The sequence below is a fragment of the Gobius niger genome, assembly GCF_951799975.1.
Source record: "Gobius niger genome assembly, chromosome: 12".
NCBI classification, from domain to species: Eukaryota; Metazoa; Chordata; class Actinopteri; order Gobiiformes; family Gobiidae; genus Gobius; species Gobius niger.
Genome location: NC_136863.1, coordinates 23,447,083 through 23,463,860, shown reverse-complemented (window position 1 = coordinate 23,463,860; position 16,778 = coordinate 23,447,083). Strand labels below are relative to the sequence as shown.

The 16,778-nt window shown below is 40.3% G+C and overlaps 4 protein-coding genes across 5 annotated transcripts in view; 2 read left to right on the top strand and 2 right to left on the bottom strand.

Moving 5' to 3' along the window:
• The window catches only part of pclaf (PCNA clamp associated factor), a 379,199-nt gene that overhangs the window by 258,485 nt on the left and 103,936 nt on the right, over window positions 1-16,778 (bottom strand). The gene's annotated exons all lie outside the window — the stretch shown is intronic.
• On the bottom strand, window positions 6,530-7,942 carry kbtbd13b (kelch repeat and BTB domain containing 13b; the record flags this gene model as incomplete). Its single annotated transcript, XM_079567561.1, has 1 exon — window positions 6,530-7,942. One exon carries the CDS (start codon window positions 7,940-7,942, stop codon window positions 6,530-6,532), a length of 1,413 nt encoding a protein of 470 aa, XP_079423687.1.
• On the top strand, window positions 9,596-12,640 carry LOC306971417 (serine/threonine-protein kinase pim-3-like). 2 transcript variants are annotated; one of them, XM_079567690.1, is made up of 6 exons: window positions 9,596-9,844; window positions 10,486-10,597; window positions 10,926-10,976; window positions 11,329-11,692; window positions 11,873-12,049; window positions 12,161-12,640. In XM_079567690.1, the coding sequence occupies exons 1-6, from the start codon at window positions 9,765-9,767 to the stop codon at window positions 12,352-12,354; spliced, it is 978 nt and encodes a 325-aa protein (XP_079423816.1). In that variant the 5' UTR covers window positions 9,596-9,764; the 3' UTR covers window positions 12,355-12,640. The 2 variants fall into 2 exon arrangements, with proteins under 2 accessions (XP_079423816.1, XP_079423815.1); XM_079567689.1 differs by having other exon boundaries at window positions 9,596-9,849; window positions 10,488-10,597.
• ftsj1 (FtsJ RNA 2'-O-methyltransferase 1) lies at window positions 13,616-16,668 on the top strand. The gene is made up of 10 exons (XM_079567691.1): window positions 13,616-13,747; window positions 13,831-13,900; window positions 13,971-14,076; window positions 14,153-14,231; window positions 14,308-14,360; window positions 14,585-14,638; window positions 14,738-14,840; window positions 15,911-15,994; window positions 16,117-16,220; window positions 16,412-16,668. The coding sequence occupies exons 1-10, from the start codon at window positions 13,627-13,629 to the stop codon at window positions 16,571-16,573; spliced, it is 936 nt and encodes a 311-aa protein (XP_079423817.1). The 5' UTR covers window positions 13,616-13,626; the 3' UTR covers window positions 16,574-16,668.

Genomic DNA, 16,778 nt, shown 5'->3' with positions numbered 1-16,778 from the left:
TTGGAATCCTGCTTACCTAGTGTCTTTCGGTCACCCCTGGCCACCATTAAGAAAGACACGGCAGATGATAGTATTGTTATTGTGGACATTGTTGGTGTGGCACAGTGACATCATGGACTATTATTAAAAATGCAATGATGTGATCACATTCTAAAATATAGAAACAACCTTTCGCCTTACAACAGGTGAAGCACATTTTAAGTTTATCTTACCAGAATTCTAAAGCACCTTTGGCTCGAGGCTATTATCATCTTCAAATCCTGTTTAATTTCCTCATTAATTTGATGAAACTCCCCTTTTGATCAGACATAACCTCAACTTCAGTGAAATCCATTTGACAGTTCAGCTTAAGATGAGCGTCCGCCTCATCCGGTGCAAAGGCAAATTTACCCCAAAAATAACACATTTGGGGTGGTTTGACACCGACAGTCCATTAACCTTTCGGTTTAGTATTCTGCCCTCGGACATTTTCCCGGGACACTTGCGTATTCAAATGCTCTCTGAAAGGTTGCAGGGTTTCCTTGGTTGCAGCTAACATTCGGGGAAGGGATGATTAAGATTAAGATTGGTTAAAGAAATGTGTAATTTAAAAATACATTGTGTTAAATGTATGTGATGATGTCATAATGTCAGGTGGAGGGCAGGGGCCAATTAACCTGGCTAACACCAGGCTGCTGTGTGCGCTCGAATTATTTCGAACTGCACAACAGCCTGGGGACCATGGCCACATCTCCGGTGGATTTGGGAACCAATCACAGAGCGAGGAGGGACGGCAAGACGATGACGCGCTATTCGAGATATGGAAGCTTGTAGTTTATTTACGGATAATAAAAAAAAAAGTTTATTTACGGATCCAACGTGACAGCAGCAGACACGATGGTATTTTTTGATCAAGCTTTAGACCTTGTTCTAAATAGTTTATATTCAAAAGTTTACAGCGGGTACGTCATACGTCATCTCATACGATGATATGATTGGCCATGGCTACGTGCAGACGCAAGAGACTTTTTTTTTTTTTTTTCGTATCGCCCAATAAACGAGTATGGACGATCGTAAACCACACCTCTCCTACGAGAAAATGAATTGGTGGTCCCCAGACTAAATATCACTTGTGATTTTAGTCTGGTGTTAGCCAGGCTAGGGGCCAATACAAACTATGGGAGAAATGCAATTTTTGTTAGAAATCACCACAACAAAAATTAACAAATGTTTTTACTCATCAGTATTTGACAGTGATTGGATTGGGACACCTGACATATTTCTTAAGGCTGAAAGTTCTTTCTACTCAACAACATCACACATGTTTTTTTAATATTGTCACCAATTTTGGACGCCTTTACGAGGAAATAATTGGACATAAGTTCATTAGTTGAGAAATTCACTGTACTTAAGCTTTCATCATGACACAGAAAGGAATTCCTGTGGCAACATCTTTGGCACATTGTGTTCTTGTGAATGTTCCTTATGACTGATTTAAAAGATATTTCTGAATAAAGAATCTGAAATAAGCTTAGTAAACTGTATATTCAAAGCTATATATGAAGACGATGATTAAATAATGTTACGGTTAACGCGGATCTGAAACTTTGAAAATGAAAATGAATACATTTTTCCAGAGTGTCCTGGCCAAGAGGCAGGGCGACAATTTCACATGCAAATTACATTTGTTCAAAAATAATCCAACATAGAATAATTAAATCAAGATAATAAATGTAGATACATATCTAGAGATAAAAGACTTTGTTTCAGAATTTATCACTTTCAATAGTGATTTGAAACTTTCAAGTGACAAGTTCTTTCAACTGAAACTCATGTAGTTCATTCCAAGAGTTTGGTGCAGCAAACCTACAGGCCCAGAGAGCAGGAGATGGTAATGAAAAAAATTTAATATAAAGAAATATATAAAATAAAAGTTAAACTATATGTTTCAATCTGCAAAACGACAAAGATGACCAGCCCACCCAGGTGTACAAGATGCAGTTGTTAGAAAATAAAATTAAACCGTTGCTTATCATTTTGGGTCATGCTGTACAGTCGTACTGTCTCTGTCAAAGCCTTGACTGTGGTGCCAGGCACCTTCACTCAGCCACTGTATGTTTTACTTGTGTATCAGTATGATGCTGGACAGAGGGTATTCATCCCTCTTGGAAGCAGAGACAGACTTGAATGATAAGACTAGCACAATATCTTGAGGTCATGGCTCTGGGTCCCGCACCGAGTGTAAATAAGACATCCAGACTCCTGCCTATTTTTCATTTATCACGTCATCTATTCACGTCCTGCATGGAAGGGGCGTGAAGCCATCCTTGTTGGCCCTCCACATCAGCCTACAGGGTCTCCCTTACAGCTTTTTCGTATTCTGGCCACCACCCCATCATGACAAAGTGAAAAAAAGATTATAATTTTTTTTAAGGATTTGCAGATGTATTAAAAATAAAACAATATTGCATGCACAAGGATTCACACCATTTCATGTGACAAAACTGAGCTCAGGGGTGCATCCCTTTTCCGTTGATTGTCTTTGGGATGTTTCTACAACTGTAGTCCACCTGTGATGAATGAAATGGATTGATCTCATGGGCGTAGGTTTTGTAGATGTGGGCACTTAAGGTTTGGGAGAGGATCGCGTAATCAAAGTAGAAAATCTAATTGGCCCATGTGCCCTTTTTCAATTGTTTTCTCATTTCTCTTAATACAACTCGAAAAACATTAAAGCCGAACAAAGTAACTTTTTTACCTTAATAAATCCTTTTTTCGTAGTTCTGCTTGCCTGGTAGCTCATGAATTAACAATTTTCCTGGTTTAGGCTAAGTCAAGGTCTCAAATCAAGAACTGATTAAACACAAATAAATCACTTCCTCATGCATAATTGATATCATTGATGTTTATTGATGGGATCCGCATTAGCATAGCAGGGCTGTCGCTATACAGTAGGGGGCGACATGCACTTTGGTTTGGCCTTTATGGAACAGCCCTCTGGAGAGAAGCTTTAGGAAAGTTTACTTGCATTTAATTAATATTTATTTTGCGACCTCAGAGGAAGACATGCCACACATGCATAGGTCAAGTGCAATGATATTTTTTTTTATATGCCTTCCTGATCTGGACACAGGTGGTGGATGGGACTGGCAGGTAAGTATAAAGTTTAAATATATTATACCTGGGTGATGATTGCGAGTGGCTGTGGCAGATTCGTGGCTGATGTGCAGGTGATGCAAATAGGTCTTTCAAGTTGAATTTACGCTTAGGTTTCAATTATGTGATCCTGAAAATCAGTTATTGTCATTTTTCAGACATGTTGCTGTGGGGAGGAGAGACTGGGCCCACGCTCGAGCTCAGAGAGACGCCTGGAGGAAGAGACAGAGCATCTGTATGACAGAAGAAAATCAACTGTCATCTCCAAAGCAAACTTACGAGTCCTATAGGTTTCAGGTGATGGTAGAGCATCAAGACAGATGACGGCAGATACAATAGTGTTATTGTGGTACATTTGAAATCTAAGCACAAATAATGATAGAATGCAAACTGCCAGGCTGCTACAGAGGCATGGGGACGTCTCAGTCATCCAGGTAGTTGATTCTAATTCAAGAAGTGAAGCAAGACTTGAATTTGAATCTGTTTGGGTGGGTTTTACATGAGGTTTCAAACACATTATAAGTTGTATAATATGGAGACATTTAATAAGCAACAATGTTATTCCATTATCTTCATGTTAAAAACATAATCTGAGTGGCCAAACACATAATTTATTTGGTTAGTACATTTACATCAATTTGTAGCCTTCATGTGATCAGCACCTTTTCTTCTCCTTTTCCTTTATTTGAGCCCCCTATATCAAAGGGGCCCCGACCCGAGCCTCAGTCTGCATAATACCACCCCTGCTCCTGCAGCAATACTATCTCACTCTAGTCATGGGATTTGTGGCTCTTTTTGGGGAGCGGTTCTTTTAACTCCCAAATGGCTCATCACAGTTAAAATTTCAGACAAATTTAGATTTTAATTTATGACCTGAGGAAGCATTCTTCTAATCGCTGCGCTTAACAACAACTATAATCAGACATAGACATGGTCATGGAGTATAGGCCCAGTAAATTGTGAATAACAAGATATTAACCAGGTCCAAACATCACATCTGACATGTCCTCCACATGAATACAAACTATTTAAATTCAAATATTATTTTTTAATTGAATTGTTGGTTGGCTCTGAAAAGAGCATGCAGGAGCTCTTTCGCAAACCAAATTTGAATTGCTTGGGAGGAACACGCAACGTCATAATGTGGAGGAAAAATGGAGCAGCACATCAATATCAAAACCCTATTCCCACTGTGAAGTATGGTGCAGGAGAATCAAAGTGTGGGGCTGTTTTGTTGCCTTAGGGCCTATCATCAATAGAAAAATTAATTCACAATTTTATCAAGATATTTTGTAGAAAGACCTGAGAAATTCACAGGACAGCATGGAATAATGAAGTGAACCCTTGTATTAAATAGCTAGCTGGCCCTTCTTTTGTAACTGCTTTTCTGTAGATTTTCACAACGATCAGGAAGAATCTTGGACCATTCCTCTTTTTTAAACTGCAGCAGCATAAAAATGTGGTAACATGCAATTGTGTGGGTGGTATTAGTTTAAGCAGACATTCATTCTTATGATTTTGATTGGTCATAAAATGTGGTCTGATACCACATTTTATGACCAATTCAGAAATGTGAGAAATTACAAAGTGTTCACATACATTTTCTTCCCATTGTATAAAGTTAAACACAAATATGCAAGCTTGCACACTCCCTTTACCCCTGAACATCCTGAATGACCAGGTTATTCCATTAGTGGATTTCTTGTTCCCTGACTGTTGGGACATATTCCAAGATGACAATGCTGGCATTTGTCAAACTCGCCTCGTGAACGAGTGGTTCAGGGAGCGTGAGGCATCATCTTTGCACATGGCCAATGCAGAGTCCAGATCTTAACCACATTGATAATCTTTGTGATGTGCTGGAGAAGGCTTTGCACAGTGGTCACACTCTCCCATCACTGATACAAGATCTTGGTGAAAAATGAATGGATCTCACAGAAGACATTACAGAAGCTTATTCAAATAATGTCACAGCGAATTTGTGCTGTAGTCAGAGTGTTTTTTTCAGGCACCTTTTTTTTGGTCAGGCAGTGTATTTTGATGTCAAGAAGTTGCCTATGTCTTCTTTTTGCTGATCACTAGCAGCCCGTTTCTGCCTGTGTCAGTGAGCTCAACTGCACTGTAAACATCCCAGAGGTCACACAGAGGATGAGAGTCCCGCTCGTGCTGACAGTGACATCACTCGTGCGGACCAGTGGCTTGCGTGTTCACCAGCTTTATTTAGAGTCTGACCTACTTCCGTGCAGTGGGAATATGCGTGACTTCACAGCACGGTCATTATTGTTGTAACACGCTAATGTTTTCAGATCCTACTGCTGCTACTGACGTCTGATTGGACAAAACGGAAAGCGAACGAACAAGGTCTATACATTACTGCTCCACTTTTAAATCAATATTTTAACTTCATTTTGAAAAGATGCTGAATTTGTGTGGTTTGTTGATAATGAAATAAAAAGCATTCATGAAATGTCACATCAAACATCAATTTCTTAATGAGGCACGAGATGCAAATGCACTCATCCTCTTTGGGAAATTCAGAATCACAATAGTTTTTATTGCCACTAGAAACCTTTTTCGGTACAATCGTGCAACATGAAACATGCTTCATCAAATTCACATCTCGTTTACCACTTATCACTGATAAGAGATGAAAATGGACTGAATGGGATGAATAGTGTAAAGTGATATGTAAAATCAGCACTCTGGAGCTTCTGCCATGTTCTAATCTACATATTAAAATTTTACTTTTCATAGCGCATGTGCAAAAATGTATTCCTTTGACAACAGGCTCTAAACACTCAATAAATGTGAAATAGGACTACAGAATATGAGAAAAATGATGATCCTCAAATTGTGTCTTTAGAATATTGTGATAACTTTACTCAACTATTTCAACACAGTAAATTCTGTTAAATTGAAACAAAAAAAATAATTTGAATAGTGACTAATGTGTCAGGTCTAGTGACAAGCAGTGTTTATATAGATATGTCAAATAAGGCCAAACTGTTGTGACTACACCTTGCAGTTCAGTTGATGCCCCTGGTTATGTCGGCACCACTGACGTCAGTGTGAAACTGAGTCACTGAGGAGTCCTGAGGATTCTGTCCTGAACTGACCCCAACGTTAAAGCATTTGATTTAACAGAAGCGTTCACTGCTCAGACCCCTCTGCTGCTGCTACTCTGTGGTGCCTGGCTCAGCTATCCCCTCTGTCTATTAAACAACAGTGGCCCGTGCTGAGTCCGACAGGAAACACAAGTGCACTAAGACCAGGACTGGTGAGATGCAGAAAGCCATGTGCAATTCTACAAGCAAATATAGCAGACAGAAGAGAGCAAAGGACCAACTAAAAGTAATTGAGAAAAAAAGCTTGACAAACTTTCACACATCGCTATTCAAACTGTTTTTTTGCTTGGCAGCCTGAGGAGAAATGTCCACACTGATCCACTTCTTGGAAATCCCTTCATCTGCCGCCTGGTCTTCCACGTGTTCCCATCGACAACATACTCCAGCGTCATGCTCCTATTCAGTGTCAACACCGAGTCGCCGCTCACCACAGCTGTGAAGAGGGACCCTTTACTGTTGGCATAGTGTCCCGGCAGAGACGTCCACTGTCCTGTTGTCAGATTGTAGCACTCCATGAGACATCTCAGAAAATCAGCAGATGGTCCATTTCTTATTATGTACAAATTGTCCCTATGTCCCACCATGCAGTGACCGTAACTTTGCTTCCTGATTAGCGTTGTGAGGAGCTGCCAAGTGTCCTTATTTGGGATGTACTCAAAAATCTCTGTAGTCTCCATTGGCCGCCATAAACAGACAAAAATCCTGCCTATAGCTTTGGTGCAAGCAACTCCTGTACCGGGACGAGGCAAGTGGGCCACAAATCCCCATGTATTTTTCTCAATGTTATAACTTTCTACAGAAGACATTGCAACACGGTCACACTCTCCACCAATCGCATACAGCCTTCCATCGTGTCCAGTCAAGCTGAAATTGTAACGTAACTGGTTTGGACTTGCAATCTTGGTCCAGCTGTTTGTTGTCACATCAAAACAAAAAGAGGCGTCAACAACTTCTTTGTCAGCTCCATGAACGCCTCCTACAATGTAAAGGATGTTGTCCAAAACGGTAACGCCAGCGAGCGATGAGCTAGCTTCTAATGGAAGATCTGTCAGTATATCCCAGCTGTCACTATTGTCATCGAGATAGCAAATTGTCCTGGATGCTGCATGGACCGTTTTGTTATCAGCGCAAGCAACGTGAGCCCCAACAGCAGCGAATGTACATGGGGTTAAAGATTCGACATAAGATACTAGCTCCGGTGATAACGTTCTTCTCACCTCAAGTTCAAAGTCACTGTACATGTCTCTGATAAATTGCGCAGCTTTGTGGTAGAGCTCCATCAAGCCATATGTGGCAGCTGTGTGGTACATCAGCAAGCAGTTGTCAGAATCTATGATATTAATAAGATGTTTAGTTAGTGGTGAAACCTGAAGAAACGCAGCACACTCTATGGCTTCCACAATATCATCAGAAGTATCCAGTATAGGTTGCTCGCCCCGTAAAATAGCCAAGGCGATAAGAAAACCCCGCGCTTGCAGACACTCCAGGTGGATCTTCTCTTGGTAGCACTCCTTCATCCCAGAGCGATACAAAGCTTGGAAATACTCACAACTTTGAACAAGCAGCCCTTTCTCTTCAAGGAAACTAGTGTCCCCAATAACAACTGTTAACTTAGCTGAACTTGAAGCAGGATTTGACAGACGTCTTTCAAAATCTACTGGCACGTCGTAGTTGACCTCCATTACATTGATGACAAGACCAGCTTCAGTGTTCATTGAAAGCATGCAGTGTTCTTGAAAGACGACAAGGCAAAAGTGTCCTGGGGCTATGAGGCTGAGTCCGCAGGGAGGCACAAAAATAGATCCAGCTAAACATAGAATTGGACAAGTGACATGTGTGTTAAAGGACAAGAACGTCCATTGATAGAGAGTGGGAGTGTTCAATTCAACAATGAGAAGTCAAGTCTGAGTTTAGTCTTAAAGGTGTGTTATGCAACATTTTATACGGGAGGAAAAAAGTGAATATTAATGCGTATTTGACCTTTCAGTGACCCATGCGCTGTATGAGTGGTTAGCTTAGCGTCTTTCCATTCCATCCCTATGATGCTCCAGGACACATTTTATTTGCGGTTTTTAAGGGTTTCTTATTTCTGATATACGACCAGCCATCATCCCATCTCAATTTACCATCACAGACTGATCAAATACTGGCGCCTGAACTGCACCATCTCAGAGGAAATGGTATTATCCTTGTTTCTGCACAAGATTTGTGCCGACTCTCAATGACATCCTACCTAATGTGTGATAACCTGTTTACTGTACCTGCATTCATATCCGGTAAGTGTCTCTAATCTCACATTGCTTGAAGCGCGGCCGATCTTCTCCCATCATCTGTTATGTACAGTAAGTGCATGTGGGGGGAGGGTGAGGTGTGGCAATGACCTATTTTGGTTTGACATAATACTGCAGGTCATGTGACGCAGGACGCTTCCTCTTCAGTCACAACAATCCCAGTGGTTCAAGCAGTTCCTGATGAGGCAGAAGGGATTCTGGGAAGCTGCAACGAGAAAAGACTTTGATCTGACTGAGTGGCTGCAGGTGATGAGAGCCACGTTAACAAATAGTAAAGATCAAAAACAGTCTTGTCTCAAATGAAACAAAAGATAAAGATAATCTCCAGGAATAAGATGAAACAGCCCACAAATTATAGTCAATTTGCTGATGATGAGAAAAGTAAATATTTCCTTTATTTTCCTATTTTAGCTTACCACCCCAAACATTAATCTTGTTTCCAGAATATATTTATGTGCAATAAACGAATCATCGAAGTTCAAGTGATCATACAAAGATTAAATTAAAATGTAAATATGTTATAGCTACAGCTAAAATCTAATGTAATTCAATAACACGCAAATCTGTCAAGACACAACATATTCAAAATAGGAAATATAGCCAACCCTGATTTATTGACATGAGGTTATACTATAATGCCATGTATAACAAAGGTTAAACAAATTTAGGCAAACTGTCTACTGTGCAAGTAGCCTATATATCTTTGAAAATGATACTCTCTCTAAATCGATAATGTAGCAGGCTAATATTATTGAGCGCAGTATTGTCTAGAGACAAATACAAAGCACCTCTAGCAACCCGCATTACTACAACGTGTTCAAGCGCTGTTTCCTAATACAATAAAATAGTCCCCAGTATTCGTCACAACATGCTTCAATTCCTTTGTCAATATTCAGAGAATGGTTCACCATAAACTGACACATTATTCTAGCGGTGTGTTGTCTGCTCTAAACCTGGCGGAAGATCAATTAAATGTGTTATTGCGTTATCGCTGATCGGGCGTGAGGCGGAGGGATATCAGCCTCAATCAAAACATTGGTTTAAACGGTTCAGCGGCGGAGCATGCGGCGCGCTTCTTGTCGGGCTTTCCCTTCGTGTAGACATGGCTGCTATTAGAAAGGATTGCCGTCACGTTTTGATACTAAGCCCGTGATTCCCACTCGGATTCGTTTTGGACCCATCAAAGGACTATTTTGCCGCTGTTTGGGGCAGCATGCTGCTCTCAAAATTGGGCGCCTTTCCTCCCATCTCAACCAGCATGGATTTACCGGCGAAGCTACAGCTACAGCAGCAGCAAGGTAGGGGTCACAGCGGAGCTACAGCGATCGTGTTAACTCACTGACCCCGCTGTATATTTTCTTTTAACTCATAAATGTCTTGAACTACTAAATTATCCAAATGATGCCATTGCCCTAACCTTAACCAACGTCAGCAACATTCTTCAAAACACGTTGCAGTCAGCGTGCCAAATGTCGGCGTAATTTGTTTTGGATTCCACCGTCGATATCGTGAATATTATTATGTATTTATTTTTAAATGAAAAGGACGGTGGAACATAAATGGACTTGAGTCGATTCTAATGCTGGAGCAACCACGTTTTATTTTGTTTATATTAAAACAAGTGCCGCCGCCCTCTTATTTTCAAAACGAAACCGCTCAGAAAGAGCATGGCGGCGGCGGCGCTCATTTCTGCGTTTTCCCTCAAACATATAGCGGATTGATGTTTACTTCGTCTACCCCAGGGTTATTTTACACGTTTACGTTTTAGGGCAATGGCAACGTGTCCAGAAAAACGAGGTCAGTCAGTCAGTCTGCCGGGTTTTTTGCTGCGTATGGAGTTTACGTTAGCGGCTTTACCCCACATGGTGTGAGCCGCGCCTCGTGTGTGCGCATCATGTCGCGTGAATGTATCACAGCATTTATTCTGTGGTTTCAGCCAAAACGGAGAGGCCACCGTTTGAGAAGCAGTACCGGCTGGGATCGGTGTTGGGCAGCGGTGGCTTCGGCACCGTCTACTCCGCAGTCCGCGTGGCCGATGGTTTACCGGTAAGAGCTGCGGGACATGCTTTGTTTTGGTCTAGGGCACATGGCTGCGACGTCAAATTACGAGCACAAAGGGCGGCCATGTTGCCGGATGTTGGGCATATTTGAAAATGGGAATCAGGGAATCAATTACATATAAATATTTCTCATACCAGTCATGTTTTTTTTTTTTTTTTTTTTTTAGTTTTTATGTGTGTCTTAAAACCTAAATACAATTCGGAACTGGAGGTCTAAACCACTACAAATCAGTCCATACAACAGTATTTTAGTTCATGTATTTGCTAAGTAACTCAGTAGGGTCAAATGTTTAATAATGTGCTCTTTTTTTCAGGTGGCAGTGAAGCATGTTTGCAGAGACAGAGTAACAGAGTGGGGCACACTGGTGAGGAATTATTTTGATGTGTTTTGATAAAGTGACAGCCAGAATTTAGCACATAGCTGATTAGTCTGGGTCATGCATTTAAACTCTTGCTGTTTGAACTTTAGAATAGTCTGTGAAGATTATGATGATTATACTTCTGGCACTGGGCAGAGCCTTTGCTGTTTTGCTCCATTTATGCATCAGTGAATTTCAAGATTTCAATCCGAAGCTCATTGGCGCTCTCTGGTGGCGATAGGCTGAAATTGCACTACCAAAACACAGCTGAAAAAAAAAAAAAAGAGAAGTACAGATATGCACCAAAATAATATAAAATAACTGAATCCCTTCTTGAATATATTCTTTCTCCATTTAGGCCAGTGGTATGGTTCCTTTGGAGATTGTCCTACTGGAGAAAGTGGGTGCAGGTTTTGGGGGCGTGGTGCAGCTTTTGGACTGGTGGGAGCGCTCTGACGGCTGGCTGATGGTGATGGAGCGTCCTGAGCCGGCTCAGGACTTGTTTGACTACATCACGGAGAGGGGCACTCTGGACGAGGACGTTGCAAGAGGATTCTTCCTACAAGTTTTAAAAGCCGTGGAGCATTGTTTCAGCTGTGGCGTGGTACACCGAGACATTAAGGATGAGAATCTCCTTGTGGATTTAAGGACTGGTCAGCTGAAACTTATAGACTTTGGCTCTGGGGCTTTTCTAAAGGACTCTGCATACACTGATTTCGATGGTGAGATTGGGCATTATGTTTTGATTTTTTTTCCCATTTGATGTTTTTGAGACATTCTTTTGAGACTTGTTATATTAGTAATAAGGTAGATGTATTTCAAAGCAATACAATACAAAACAAACAAAAAAGTAAAAAACTGCCAAAGTGTGGAATACAATTTTTTCTTTTCTCTTTGTTCAGGCACTCGTGTGTATAGCCCTCCAGAGTGGATCAGACTGAAGCGGTACCATGGTCCCTCTGCAACCGTGTGGTCTTTGGGAGTGCTTTTGTATGACATGGTGTGTGGGGACGTCCCATTCGAACTGGACGAGGAGATTCTTACTGGGCGGGTCAATTACAGAGGACAGGTTTCTCAAGGTTAGTAAGGTCCAACTCAACAGCTGAAAATCTTCGATCGTTTTAAAAGTAAAGCCTTGCTCAGTGTGTCGTATACGTATTGTGAATTTGTCATCGTTTGTCCTTTCACAGAATGCCAGCAGCTGATTGGTTGGTGTTTGAGCCTTCGTCCTTCTGAAAGACCAACACTGGAACAGATCCTGGTTCACCCCTGGCTCATAAACAACAAGTCGCATCAAACGGAGGGCAACGAAATCACACTCCACAACATCACAGACCCCTCTGCCTCCCCCTCATCTACCTCATCCAGCCAGGACAGCCTTTGATTGGCTGTTGAATTCAAAGGACATGTAATAAACGCACAGTTACTTATTCCAATGTGCCTTCATTTTCAAGCCGTTAAACTGTGGTGACATTTTGAAGAACGTTTTGTTTCTGTGTTGAAGTATTTTGAGAATTCCTGTCATATGCACAGCCAATGCAAACCTCTTTTTTAAAGAAATTATTTTTTTATTTGTATATTTTTGGTACATTTTCTTTATTTATTTTTATGGATTATTACTTTTGTGTTTAGTAATTTATTTTCAGTTTGAATTTTTTGGTTGAAAGCTGAAAATAAATAATGTCTAGTTCTGTAAATATGGAAGTTCTGGTGACTGTTTTATTCTATACACATACACACACATTAGTATACTCAAATAAGATTTTTTTGTATATTTAGATCTGCTTTCATAGTCACATGACTACATTTAATTTAAAACGTAGATCATTAGTCGATGGTCAATAATCAATTAGCTACCTTAATATTAAAAGACAGAGTGTGGTGATAATCAACACAAGAATAAGCTTACATGTTTACAAAAGTCAATATTTGCATCAAGAAAATGGTTATTTTAAGTCAGGCGCAGCTGGGGCAGTTGTAGAGGGGTCCTTAATAGCGGAAGCGGTGCACGCTAGTATTGTGAGTATTTCTTATCCGTGGTATTTCTCTTTACTGTAATATACACAGGTTTATTAAAGTTTTACATTGATCTTGTGGACTTTATCATTTTGGCACTGTTTTGTTACAACTTCGCGGTTGAAAAAAGCTGCTGAAGTACGGACGCTGCCGTAAGACACGACATACAATCTAGCATTATTTTATCAGGATATAAACAGTCACATACAATCTAGCATTATTTTATCAGGATATAAACAGTCACATACAATCTAGCATTATTTTATCAGGATATAAACAGTCACATACAATCTAGCATTATTTTATCAGGATATAAACAGTCACATACAATCTAGCATTATTTTATCAGGATATAAACAGTCACATACAATCTAACATTATTTTATCAGGATATAAACAGTCACATACAATCTAACATTATTTTATCAGGATATAAACAATCACATACAATTTAGCATTATTTTATCAGGATATAAACAATCTCTTAGGGGAGTCCTGCCCCAGAGAGGATCCATCTAATGACTAAGAACTGGACTAGTTTATCCTCATTCGAATTGTTATTTACTTTTTGTTTGCTTGCTGGAGTAATGAAGTTTTGGTGAATGTGGTCGCGTCATTGTCCAGTGGTTCGTGCGGGAAGATGGGTCGCTCCTCCAAAGACAAAAGAGACATTTATTACCGTTTGGCCAAAGAAGAAGGATGGAGAGCCAGGAGTGCCTTTAAGCTGCTCCAGCTTGACCAAGAGTTCAACTTATTCGCAGGTATCACACACAGACCATAATGTGTGCATGGTTTTGAAATGATCATCTTGGAGTTCACATCCTTCTCATCTTTATCTCTGCAGGAGTAAACAGAGCTGTGGATCTGTGTGCAGCGCCAGGCAGCTGGAGTCAGGTTCTCAGTCGAAAGCTCAGGTCAGTTGTGTCCCACTTACACAGACTGTAGTTTACAGTGAAGTGTTGTCCATTGTCCATTTTCCCTCAGAGCTGGAGAAGGCAAGGGTGATGCTGAAGTAAAGATTGTTGCTGTAGATCTCCAGGCAATGGCTCCACTGCCTGGAGTCACTCAGATTCAGGGAGACATCACAAAGGTAAATATTAGCTAAATCATGTCAACTAATGACCTTTTCTTCAACTACAATCAGATTTTTATATATTTATTTCCAGATATCAACAGCAGAGGAGATCATTCGTCACTTTGAGGGTCAGCCGGCTGACCTAGTGGTCTGTGATGGAGCTCCTGATGGTTAGATACCTATGTTTTTCTGTGTAGCTGAACATAAACCATGTTTTTTACTGAGACTTTTGTCTTTTTACTACAGTTACTGGGCTCCATGATGTGGATGAATACATTCAAGCTCAACTTCTTTTGGCTGTAAGTTAAAAAATGTGTGCATAAACATGTTTTTTGCGTTGGTTCGACATTATTATCATTATTATTATTATTATTATTATTCATTTATTTTTTCAAACAAAGACAAAGGTTCTTAAGCCTTCATATGAACTTGGTAATAGATGACGACTTAAAAACATTTGTCTACGATGGACAATTCCTGTACAACTTGGAGCATGCACAAACTTTTTTTTCTTCTTTTTTAGGCTTTAAACATCACAACGCATGTACTGAAACAAGGAGGGACCTTTGTAGCTAAAGTAAGCTCAACTTCAGGCATGAATAGTTATTACATTATTTCAATTTTTCTTTTAAAGAGGTGTGTATGTCATTTCAATATAACTTTTCTTTTGTCTCAGATTTTCAGAGGGAAGGATGTTACATTGCTTTACTCTCAGTTGAAGATTTTCTTCAGTGGTGTCACCTGCGCAAAGCCTCGCAGCAGCAGGAACTCAAGCATTGGTGAAAAGTCATTACTAAACATTTACCCAGCACAGGTGACACAATAGACACTTTGCAGTTGGTGTCAAGATTTAGCTGCAACTAGTGCTGCTAATGTGGACAGATCACCCCAGTACTGCACAGTGGTTAGCACTTATGCTTCACAGCAAGAAGGTAACGGGCTCGATCCCTGGACGGGGCCTTTCTGTGTGGACTTAGCGTAGTGTGTCTGCGTAGGTTTTCTCAGGGTACTCCAGTTCCCCTACACACTAAAAACATGTATAGTAGGCCAGGATTAATGAGCGTGTGTTTGAAAGTGCGAGTTTGGGATAACGGATGGAAATTAGCCCATGGCTACAATCCGTGGGGAAAAAAAGCAACAAAAAAGCCACAAAAAATGTCAAAAATGTGGCAAAACCTGACAAAGAGCGAAAACAAAAAAAAATAATTATGACAACAAAGAGACGCAAACATGACAACAACGCTGCTTTCGAATGAGGCATTACACTGTTGCTCTCCAGTCAAGAAGCTTTTAAATTTGGGCAAAGCCAAACTGGAGAATATGTGCTCGGTTCAAGCGGGGGGTAAGAGGTTAAACTATACTTCTCTCGCCTGTAATTAGATTAGTTTAGTAGTTTAGTAGTTTGCCCTTTGATTTTGTAGAAGATGAAAATGTGCCGTGCAATATTTAAATTTTAATGTTTTTGCTTACAGTAAACCCCCATGTTGGACGAACCACACATTTCTCTTCTCTGTTTGGTTAATCTGCCTGTCAAACACGCCCTTCAGACCTCACTGATAACCCAGTTTGCCAAAATACACGTCTTTGTAAAGGATTGAAAAAGTGTGTAGTCTGGTTGGCCAGGCTGGGAATATGCTGGGAAGCCCCTCTGTTTCATTGTTCAGACACTATTTCTCTTAGTGAGACTAGACAAATGCAACAAAGCATAGTCCCATTTGGAGAATAATTAGGACTTTGGTGTGACCTAGACTTTTTTTGCACGTTTGCCTGCAAAAAGTATATGCAGTATACTACAACTTAAGATTTGTTAAATTTAACCTTACTTGTATTTTTTTCTATATTATTTCAGAGGCATTTGTTGTCTGCCAGAATTACCAACCTCCTGAAGGTTATGTCCCCAATATGTCCAATCCTTTGCTGGATCACTCCTACGGTATTACAAGTTAATTTGTATGAGGTTGATGGTCATTGTTCTCAGATGATAAACATACATTTTTAGATGTTTTGTGGTCTTTTTTTCTCCCTCTTGATTTATCATGGACATTTCTTTGCCAGATGTGGATTTCAATCAGTTAGAGGGCCCAAACCGTGTCATTGTTCCTTTCTTGGCTTGTGGTGATCTTAGTGCCTATGACTCTGACCGAACTTACCCTTTGCAGGTAACACAATTTTTTTTTAAATATCAAGACCTATTCTTAAATGCATGATAATTTAAGCTGTTAAAAATGCATGCTGTGTTTAAAAGGTGCACTGCATCTCTGTATCTCACTTATGTTTTTTCCGAAAAATATTCAGCTCTGTTTTATACGACTGCTATCTTATTCATGATGAACTAATGTACCCTTTTCAGTTGGATGACAGTAAAGAATACCAGTACACGCCCCCCTCGCAGCCACCCATCGAGCCTCCCTACCAGCAGGCCTGCCAACTAAGAAAAAACAACCTTCTGTCAAAAGAAGATGCCCCATCTGCCTGCTCCGGCCAAAACCGAGACACGGCAGAGTCTTCATAGTATTTCTCTGTAAAGAGCATTTTATTAGTGTTGTAAAGCTTGACCATGTTGTCTTGACATTTTATGCTGCTTTATTTTTTGTGAATAAACCTAAAAAAAAAAAAAATCCTTTATTTAAACTCGGGTCATACATCTTGTACATCTTCAGTATAGGCACAGTTGCGCAGAACAGCAAAGTTGTATCTATCTTGGAGTGTGTTGAGAT